Source organism: Microcebus murinus, chromosome 24 (assembly GCF_040939455.1).
Source record: "Microcebus murinus isolate Inina chromosome 24, M.murinus_Inina_mat1.0, whole genome shotgun sequence".
Taxonomy (NCBI): Eukaryota; Metazoa; Chordata; class Mammalia; order Primates; family Cheirogaleidae; genus Microcebus; species Microcebus murinus.
The window spans coordinates 12,231,369-12,242,570 of NC_134127.1; the positions used below are offsets into that span (position 1 = coordinate 12,231,369).

An 11,202-nucleotide genomic window follows, 5' to 3' on the forward strand; every position below is an offset into this window, starting at 1 on the left:
ATGTCCAGTGCTTACCGAACTGAATGTTCCCACCTCCGAACAGCAGATTTTAAAGACGAGATTCTGTTTCTTTAAAGGCACCCTTAAATCGACCACTTGGAATTAAACCAGCCCTGCTGGGGGATTCTGTCTCCCCATGGATTTTAAAATCTTCCTGTGATTTTTAAGCCACCACTGCTATTAATACCAAAGGCAAAGACTTCCAGTCTCACCCTCAAGTGGAAACTGGTGCTTCTAGTTTTTTCAACAACAGACTTGGCTTTGCACAGAAAACAGCACAAACCTGAAAACAATGCAATCAGAGATTTAAGTGGAGCCCGCTGGCTTCTTCTAGAAATCTTATGCTAAGAGGTGCAAAGATAGGAGTGCTAGATTTCAGACACTGCCTGGCAGCCAGGAAACTGTTAGTAAGGAAAGCTTAAACTCCCAAAGGTTGCCCTAAAGACAAAAAAGCTTTTGTGGGTATATTGAAACTGTTGTTTTAAAATTTTATTTATAAATAAACAATATATACATATGTACTTTAAACCTAATGCAATTAATAGGTTTCATTTTGTACAAAATATAGTTTTGTACAAAATATAGACTACAGTCTATAGTTCTCTGTGTCCATGATGAGGTAGCCAAGGAATGGAATAGTAGAGTGTTAGGCCCTTTATATATCCTTCTGGCTTCTGCAAGAGAAACTCTGGAGTGACCCCAACTTTCACACCAAAAATAAGTGAGAAAAAAACCATAAATCCTATTTATGCATGAAGAAGTGTAGACATGAGTTAATCAGGTTATTTCATTCCATAAAAGCCACTAAAGCTGCTGGTAATTTGCATGGCTCTAAGTTTAAGAGCCTCATTCAAACATAGCAAGAAATATATTGGCCTCTTGACAGTCTGCATAATAAGGAGTTAAAACAGCAGAAAAACACAATCGTTATATTGACGCCAGATTCATCAGTATCTTAGAATACTGTTGTTTCAAGGTGTTGAGTTGTTTTTGAGCCTCTACTTGCCGATTGCAACTCTTTTGTTGTTACTGTCTCTGGTCCACACGATGCGAATGCCACCCTTTAATCTTCTTCAGCAAGAAATATGACAGGCTTGTCACTCCGTAAGAGGACCCCGATGCCCCAGAGGGGAAAACTAAACGCTATTAAGAAGAAAACCGAGCCCAACCTGAACGAACTGCCCAAGGAGTCTAGTCTGGCCACAGGAAAGGAAGATCGCTCTCCTAACCAGTCACAGGAAGGTGCCTCCCGGGTTCCAACTCCGAGCCAGACGGGTCTGTGCAGGCCGAGTCCTTTGTCGCCCAGCGCTCCCGACCCGGGGGGCCTGGGGTCACCGTCTACAGGTCGGAGTCGCAGGGCAGCGAGCTCTGGCAGGGCCGGGTGCTGCGCGAGGCGCCGCCGAGGGAGCCGGCCGGTTGCTCCCGCTCCCCGTCCAGCACGTCCGCGGGGTTGGTGTAGGACTTGGGCGGCGGCCGCGGCATGGGGAAGCCCACCTTGGCCTTGGCCCCGGTCCCCTGCTGCGCCGGCGGCGGCCGGTGCTGGCCCCCGCTGTAGTACTTGATGGCGGGCGTGAGCGCGGGCTCGGGCCAGTCCACGAACACGGTGCTGATGCTGCTGCGGCGCGCGCCGGCCGGGGACGCCTTGCGGCGACGGCGACAGTGCTCCTCGCACCAGGGCGCGAAGCTGAGCGCCAGCGAGAAGCCGCCCAGCAGCAGCAGGCAGCTGCCCAGGTAGCCCAGCACCAGGCTGTAGCTGACCTGCGCCGTGACCGGGCTGGCCGGCGCGGGCAGCACCGTGCGGTCCTGCAAGAAGTGGTTGTACCAGGACACCGGGATGAGGCTGAGGAGGCCGGCGGCGAAGAGCACGACGCCCGACACGCCGGCCAGCGCGAAGTGGGGCTCGTCGCGCCAGCAGCGCACGCCCAGCGTCGCCAGCAGCAGCCCCAGGGCCGTGGTGGCCAGCGACGTGACCATGAGGCCCCGCGCCACGCGCACGGGCTGGGCCTCGAAGTAGCTCCACTCGTCCGGCTGGCCGCACTCGCGCTCGCGGCTGCTCTGCTCGCGACACATGTCCCACAGGCCCTGGTACAGCACCACGTCCACCGGCTGGTCCAGGAAGCCCTTCACCAGCCGCCACCCGGGCGCCAGCGTGCTCGTCAGGTTGAGCAGCAGCCCGCAGGGCGCCAGCACCATGCCCAGCGTCATCGCCACCGGCGTCCGCATCCCGGCCAGCCGCGCGGACGGCGTCCCCGCCCCTCTCCGCCGACGCCCCGCGCGCCGCCGGCTCCGAGCCCCGAAGTGCGCCCGGCTCGCTCCCCGGCCGCTCTTTGTCTCCGGCGCGGACCGTCCCAGTCCCCAGTCCCGCGCCCGCCGCCCCGCCCTCCCGCTCGCCCCAATCGAAACCAGCCCGCGGGCGGGTCTGACCGAAACCGCGGGCCCAGCAGCGGGCGCGCACAGGCGGCCAAACCCGGCCGGGTGGGAGGGACGGCAGGGACGCGACGTGCGCCCAGGAAGCGGCCGGGCCACCTCCCGCGCGGCGGGGACACCGCACCCCGCAGCCCGGCCCCGGCCCGAGCAAAGGTCGCCCCGCCCCGGGCTCCCGGGCCGGCCGTGGGCGGGGAGGGAAGAGGCGGCGCCACCCGGAACGCCGCGCCCGTGCAGGTGGCTGCGCCGCCTCCTTGCTGCCTCGCGGATCTTCCAGAAGGTCTTCTCCCGACCCCGACGGTCGACCCCGCGGATACAGCGGCTCCCTCCACGCCCAGCAGGTCCCCGATGGCCACCAGTTTTGCTCTGTGACTTGCAGCCACTGGCAGCTGAGCTCCCGGCTGCTGCAGACGCCCCGGTGGGCGCGCGGGAGCCCGCCTGGTCCTGGAGCCCGGGACGTTGCGTTTCTCTAATAAATCTTGTTTCATTTGCTTAATAAAGGCTCCTCCGTGTGGATTGAATTTGACTCCGAAGAATCAAAGCGAGTGTATTTCTGGGTTGAAGGGTTCCAAGAGGATTTCCTTTCCCCTTTTCAGCCTTGTGAAAGACGTTGAGGTGGGGAAGGGGAGGGGTGTTATTGGGTGTCCCGTTTAACACACTTGGCGGCTTTATCTAATTCTATAGGGTCCTGTGGCCTTTCATCCTCTTGGGGCTATTTGACAACTTTATAAATCATAGAAAATCTGTAGTATTGCAAATGACTTTTGTTTATAGGAATGCAAATGAGTTTGTCCCGGTGGAATGTAATTGATTACTGAGCAGCGGATAGACCAGTTTGGCATTAATTTGTCAATTTTAACATTGCTGTTTGCCTATACTGGTGTTCTTTGCTTTTTTTTTTGTAATTGAGACCGGGTCTCGCTATGTTGCCCAGGCTGGATCCGAACTGTTGGGCTGAGGATCCCTTTACCCCCTGTCTCCCTCCGACCCCCAATAGCTGGGACTACAAGTGGGTACCCACCCACAAGGCTTCTTGGTATTTTCTTTTGAACTGGTTTTTAGCATACTGCTTTCGTTATTAAATAATGAGTTAAACAACATCTTTCACACTTGTCAGTTTACATTTGTGTGAGAATCGTAATTTTGGCTTTTCCAAAAATTATCCTTTAACAATATTTTTCTGCATTTTCTATGTCTTTACAATGGAAATGTATTAGTTTTAATTTTAACCAATTATAAAGGTATTTGTCAAAGTTGATTAAGCATTGGTTTGATTATACAATACCAGGGAGAGCCATCACTACTTTTAAAAAATTTAAGTTTAAAAAATTGTGAGAACATACACATAAAGTTGACCATCTTAATCATTTTTTTTTAGTGTAGAGTTCACTGATATTAAGGACAGTCACACTGTTGTGCTACCATCACTCCTATCCATCTCCAGAACTTTCTTCCCAAACTGAAACTCTGTACCAGTTAAAAAAAACAAAAAAACAAACAAAAAACTCCCCTCTCTTCCCTTCCCCCAGACCCTGACAATCATCATTCTATTATATTTTTTGTCTCTATGAATTTGACTATGTTAGGAACCTCATACAACTGGAATCATGCAGTATCTGTCCTTTTGGGATGGGTTCATTTCACTTAGCGTCATGTCCTTCAGGGTCATGTATGTTGTAGCATGTGACAGCTTCCTACCTTTTAAAGGCTGAATAATATTCCACTACTTGGATATACGACATTTTGTTTATCCAGTCATCTTTCAATGGACACTTAGGTTGCTTTTACCTTTTGGCTACTGTAAACGATGCTGCTCTGATAGAATACATCATTTGAAGGTGTCTGTCATTTTCTGGGTGTTAATTGATTCCTGCTTTAGACTGCCAATCTCCAGTGGTGGCACTTCCCCACTGCCTCTGCCTTGGTCCACACCGTTCTCTCATTTTTCTCCTTAAGCCAACTCCTAACTGGCCTATCCTTGGCCTTCCTGGGAGCCACAGCCCCTCACAGCTGGCCTGCATTAACCCTTTACAGCCCAGCCCAGCCCTGCATTCCAGCACCATCTTGCCCTCCCTTCCCTCCACCTGCTCACACTATAATCCAGGATAACTGGATTTTTTTCTCCTCCTTTCCCTGAAGCATTGAGTTCCTTTTGGCTTCTAGATCTTTGCATCCACCCTTTTCTTTTCCTAGTGCCCTGCCTAATACTTCCCAACTCCAATGTATCCTTCAGATCTTTGCTTAAATACCATTTTTTCTCTGGGAGGGTTTCCTCACCCCCTAGGATCAAGTCATTATAGCTTTCCCTCTTGCATTCTTCCACAACCCGCTTCTATCCGAGCACCCGCCGGTTTCTTATACTTCAGTCACTTAGTTTCTAGCTCATCTGTCAGTTCTCTGAGGGCAAGGACCATGTTCATATTGTTCTGTTCTGTCCCTAAAACGCATCTTGGTGCCTGGCCCTCCACGGCCACTCAACAGATCGATGTCACGTCTTTCTGCCCTGTGTTCTTCCACAGAGTACCTACAGGATTGTCCTATAGATCAGCGGGTCCCCAACCTTTTTGGCACCAGGGATCAGTTTCATGGAAGACAATTTTTCCACAGATGGGTGGGAGGGGATGAGGGTGGAGGAGCTGTGCAGCCCAGTCCCTAACAGGCCACACACCCGTGTAGGTGGCCCGGGTATTGGGAGCCACAGCAGATGACTGTCTGGCCGAAATAGATTGTTGCATGCATCTCAGTAAGCAAGCTTGTTTGAATGTTTCTTTTTCTTCAACATAGGAGACAATGAGATATGGGATTGTTCCCCATATTATGACAAAGATATGTAGGTCTGTGGGGGTCACTTTCTACGGCAATAAGAGAAAGGGGATGGTGCTAAGTATAGCATCCGATTATAGAGCTGACCTCTTTGTTGCACGAGCTTCTGAGTTCATTCTACGGCTGAATGAGAAACAAAGCATGAATCATAGCGCAGCAGGAACGAATTAATGCTGGGGTTAGTACCTGCCTGTGTAAACTGATCCCTAGTTCCTTTAAAATAGCTTTCTTTTCTGAAGAGTGGCCCTGTGGTAATGCAAGCTGATTATGCCACAGGTTTTGAAACAAATAGCGGGTGCCCAGCAACCAGTTCTGAAAGGACAATTCTAATAACCCGGCAGCCTGCATAGGCTGGGCCTCAAATACCACCTAGCACAAAGTTGCAACCTTCTGCAACAACTTCGTGTTGGGAAATCACATGACAAATTTTGGCAGCTCAAGAGGGTCTGCTAGGTCAGTTTGCTGTAACAAAATGTCACATGGTCCCTATAACAGGTGTTTGTATTTTACTCTCTCCAAAGAACAAGGCCCTGAACACTATTGACATTCTTTTTATATATATATTATTTTATATCATTTAATTTTATCTTTTTTTCTATTGTCTTTTATAGGCAAATTCCTTTATATTGACATTCTTTCATGGTAAATCCAATTCAGTGGGTTATAGAATAAAAATTAAACTATGAAAGAAATTTAACTATGATCTTTTTCTATTTTTAAATAGCATCGAAACAGCCCAAATTGAAAAAAGCCCCTTCAACATAGCATTAGCCGTCCTTGTTGGCAGTTAGCCCAGCTGCTGTCTTTCTAGCCATGTGTGCCTAATTGTAAAAACTAAATAACCTTTGACATCCAATTTAAAGTAGCCCAGTTAGTACCATAACTGTAATTTGTTTTCTTTATAGAATTTATCACTACATAACAATATGTTAATAAATATATTGTTTCCCCCACTGCATTGCAAGTTGCAAAGCTGAGGGATGTCGCAGGTCTTGTTTGTGGCTATATCTTAGCTCCTGGAATCATGCCTAGCTCGTAACAGGTGCTCAGTAAGTTTTTGTAAGATTCCTACGTGGTAACACAAAAGGAGAATATAGCATACATCATTTTTTAAACATTGTAATAAAATACACATAAAAATCAGTCTTAGCCATCGTAAAGTACAGTTCAGTGGCGTTAAGTTCATTCCCTTTGTTGTGTAACCCAATTTCCAGAATCTCTTGTCATGGTTTCAGGATGGTTCAAGTGCAGTACATTTATTGTGTGCTTTATTTCTATTATTAATGCATTGTAATATATAATGAAGTAATTATACAACTCACCGTTATGCAGAATCAGTGGGAGCCCTGAACTTATCTCCTTGCAACTAGATGGTCCTGTTGGAATCCTGTTGGTTTCGGCACCAAAGACGTCAGGGTAGGAGTCCACCCTTGGTTCTTGGTGAGCTCTTGGCCGAAGAATAACCAGACACACCAAAGTGTCAAGTCCAGGCTATTATCCCAATCCTCTGACTTGTTTCTTGGAAAACAAAACAAAACAAAAACAACAACAACAACAAAAAACCACCAGCCAGGCCAGTACAATGGAGTATCCTCAAGCAAGGAGCAGTTTTACAAAAGCAGCGCTTTATTATAGGAAAAAAACGGGTCTGTCTCCACGAGCACAGAGAGACCAACTCACTGACTCGCTGACTTCTTCTGATTTCTCAGATTGTTTCCTTTTATTAGCCCGATGTGGAGGTGGGCTTTGGGGAGTGTAAGAGTTAGGCAATGATCAACAGGTGTCCTCAAAATTTCATCTGCCTATACGAGCTCCCGCTAAGAAAGTCCACCTGGGGGAGGGGTGAACCGCAATGCAGATTCAAGCTAACAGCACATTAATTACCCTTAGGTGACTCTAAGTCACTTTCTAAATCTCACTCTGCCTGGGCTGGGGAATTCCTAGATTGATAAAGCATTCCCTCCCTCCCCAGGTGTAGCAGTTGCTCGGCATAGGATCAAGGGTGGAGCACCCCACCCCCACTCCTTCTTCCCAGGTGGAGCAATTGCTCCAAACTGCGAACCTTTGTCCCGAGAAGAGCCAGAGATCCTGTCTACCTAACAGTCCCATCTGGGGGTGATGGGAGACAGTGACACCTGAACTGTGTTGCTTATGTCCAGTCTACTCGTGATCTCATTTTGGTTGCTGTCACTGCAGAAAACCCTGCTTCACAAAGATAGGAGGTTGGAAATAAAAGCAGGATTTTCAAGTGCTTTTGTGGCAATCTCAGGATATTCTGCTGCCTTGACTTTAATCCAGAACACATGGAGATTTGAAGTTGTTTCAAACATACTTTTAAGGCCACTGTCATTTGCAATCTCAAGCTGTTGATACTCTTGTAGTATGGACAAAATTGATTCACCTGAGTTATTCACAAATGGGTCCCAGACCCCTTTCCTTCCCAGTTTGGGGGTCTCTTGTGGGTGGGAAGTAATGCTCAAACTCTTTTGAAAGCTGAGATGTGTGATCATGCACCAGCTGGGAGAAGGAAGGCCCTGGCTCAGTCTCTTTCAAAATCTCTGCTAATGTTTGAAACATATAAAAAAACAAATCCCAATTTTTTCACTCGTCGCCCCCATAATTCCAGTTTGGCTTTGAATGTAGCCACTTTATCTGCCAACTTGAACACAATTGTCCTTCTCCCCTGAAGTGACAGATTGAGTTCATTGAGCAGGTTGAATATGTCACACAAGTATGTCACGTGCGCTTTGCGACCCATTCTGTGTCACTGAAATGTGCTGCCAGTGGTGACTGTTTTCCTAAAAGAAATCTCTGGAGCAGCTCTTGTAACTAAAAAAAACCCTGGCCAGTGATCTACCTTTAAAAAGCCATCTCACTTCTGTATATAAGAGAAAATATGTGTGCTCTGTGTCCATTTCCTCACAGAGCTGCCCAAACAAATGTGAGTTAAGGGCATAAACTTTAATGTGGTTGATAATTTTATGTACATCCTGCAAAACATCGTTTAGTTCAGGTGACACTTTTCAGCTAGCCAGCATTTCTCTATGGATGACCCAGTGCATAGACTCACATGCAGAAGTGACCTCGTAGACCCAAGTAGTGAAACCAGAAAGATGTCCGGCCATGGCAGCCATTGTGTCCATGCATATACTGACACAAAGTGACTAAGTCAGTTTTCCTGATATATAATCATTCAAAGACTTGAAGAGTTCTGCAGCTGTGGTGTTATTTGGCAACAGAAGTGCCCCTAACATACCCTCATGCATATCCTCCTGAAAAATGTGTTGCACAAAAAACAAGTATTATTGCCTTGTTGTCAAAATGGGTAGATTCATCAACGTGGATTGTGCACCAGTGACTCATTAATCCTCCCTAACAATTGTGCCTCAACATCCTCTGCTATTTCATCAATTCGTCTAGCTATGGTGCTAGCCGAAAGAAGATCACGTGCCACCTTTTGAACTGTAGCCTCTCCTAAAAGGGGTAAATGACCTTAGCAGAAGGCAGGATCAACTCTTCACCATTAGTGAAGAGCTTCTTAGCCACTAAGAGTGATGCTCTCAGTGCAGACGCATTGGATGAAATGGTGGCCTTCAATAATTGCTTCTGTTCTTCGTATTCACATTTTTCCCTTTTGCAAAACTCCAGATGCTTGTCTTTTAATGCAGGGTGCTTAGTCTCCGCATGGCAAAGCTGTTTTGAAAGTTTCATGGCTTCCTTGGATAGCCGATTGCCACTTATCATACAAAGCAGGCTTAGAGTATGTGAATCACCTGTTGCAATGAAACTGTAATTTAAGTAGGACTTTTAGTATTTTCTTTTAAATGCAGGTTTCACTTTTTGGGCAGTCTTAGAGTCTTCTGCTGTCTCATCATTGGGTCTTTCCCCCTTCCAAAGAGGGTCTCCAGTGACGTATTTTCTTTACTCATTTTTGCTAGGGTTAGTTTGTGGGCTTAGCAAAACTATGACTGAGGCCAGTATGGGAAAGAGGTGCAGTATGGGAAAGAGATGCAGACAAAAATGGTAAATAAAATAATGGGCAGACCCCATGAGAGACCAGCCTGAGCAAGAGTGAGACGCCATCTCTACAAAAAATAGAAAAATTACTGGGGTGTGGTGGCACATGCCTGTAGTCCCAGCTACTCAAGACGCTAAAGCAGGAGGATTGCTTGAGCCCAGGAGTTTGAGGTTGCAGTGAGCTAGGATGACACCCCTGCACTCTAGCTGGGGTGACAGAACAAGACTGTCTTAAAAAAAAAAAAAAGAGTGTATGATCAACCATTGGACAAAGTCCTAAATGGAAAAACTAAGTGCTATAGTGATAGCAATGCTTTCCAAATTAACAATTTGGAAATTGTTAAAATTCCAACAAAAAGTCAGACTGAGATTGCATAGGTGATTTCAAAGTTCGTCAGGAAAAATAAATGAATAAAATAAGTCAAGAAACTTTGGAATAGAGCAATTGTAAAAGGGCCTATACTCTCTAGCTGTTAAATATAATATAAAGCTATGGTAACTTAAACAGTGTGGTATTAGCTCTAGAATACAAAGGTAGATCAATAAAAAGTTGATCAACAGAGTCAGTTGAGGCCAAAAAGTAGGTCCTGGTTATGTACAAATTTATGATAAAAGTGAGATTTCAAATCATAAAGAAAGGCATGACAATTCCATAGTGTTGAGGCAATTGGTTAGCTTTGGGAGAAGAAATAAACCTAAGTCTATACCTCACAAAATATGTAAAAACAAAGTCAAGGCTACATAGTTACATATAAAAACAAATACTAAAAGTATTAGAAGGAAGCAAAGCAGAGGTAAAGATAAATCTATAGGATGTGGGAAAGTTTTCTAAGTAACATATCAAAGACAGCAATTTATAGAGAAAGTTTGATAGATTTAACTATATAAAAGTTTAAAACTTTTTGATTTCAAAATGCCTTGAAAAAATGAAGACAAATCTTTTTTAGTTTATGTGGTAGAAGTTGATGTTTCATATCTAATATTTGTCAAGTCAATAAAAAAACTTAGAATTAATGAAAAATGGGCAAAGAAATCATAGAAAAAACAAACATCTAATAAGTATGTTCAAAGGTGACAAATTAAAGAATCCTTTTATTTACATAAAGGCAAAATAGAATAAGGAGAATCCATTTTTCTAGAATTGGAAGAGTTTAGGGGAAAAAATGCTACTCAATTCTGGCCAGAGTTGGGGGGGAAAATCCACTACCAGAGGTAAAGTAAACAGTACATTTATTTCAGAGGTGCTGTTGCAATTGTTTTTTAAAAGTCTTAAATACCTGCCTTTTCCTTTGATTTTTCAACTAACCTTCTAGGTATTTGCTCCAAGGAAATAAACGGAATATGTATGTAGTCATGATGATCAAAATTCAGATTTGGCATTGATCTTGCACTTCAAGAATATATTTGGCACACGAGCTATAGACTGGTAAGCAGAATAATTGAACATCCTGATTTCTTTTCTTTACACTATTTCTTTTATCAGAAGGTCTTTTCTATGTTCACAGTCCTGGTGAGCACATGACACTTAGAAATATTAAGAAACATATTAGCTCTCTTTCTTCCTGGAACCCTGAGCACCCTTTCCTGTGGTTGCTAAGCAGATAAGACAATTCTATGAATGACTTGATGTTATGTTTACAATGTTAGCTATGAGAATTCTGAATGAGCGTGAGAAATGCATTGAGCCCTGTAACAGGCAAAATTGTATATTGCTTGTTCATAAACTTCAATTAGGAAGCTTAAATGAGATTAAAGAGAAAATTTTAGCCTAAAGATATGATACAAAGTTATAGTAGCTTTAAAGATAACTACTGCTCCATCCCAGAGGATTTAATTATTTTGGAAGAAGTAAAAGCTAATAAATGTAACAGGCAGTTTTGACTAATGGATCCTGTGGACTTGGGAATGAAAAGGAAATATATAAAAAAAAGTATCTCC

The 11,202-nt window shown here is 45.2% G+C and overlaps 1 protein-coding gene across 1 annotated transcript; it reads right to left on the reverse strand.

Annotated features, from left to right (window-relative positions):
* Positions 1-337: 337 nt before the first annotated feature.
* Positions 338-2,300, reverse strand: CLDN23 (claudin 23). Its single transcript, XM_012739790.3, has one exon. It carries the CDS (start codon positions 2,221-2,223, stop codon positions 1,339-1,341), a length of 885 nt encoding a protein of 294 aa, XP_012595244.2. The 5' UTR covers positions 2,224-2,300; the 3' UTR covers positions 338-1,338.
* Positions 2,301-11,202: the final 8,902 nt, after the last annotated feature.

Excerpts from the sequence above, each read along its gene's own strand:
- CLDN23 (XM_012739790.3), bottom strand. The coding sequence starts at position 2,223 with ATGCGGACGCCGGTGGCGATGACGCTGGGCATGGTGCTGGCGCCCTGC.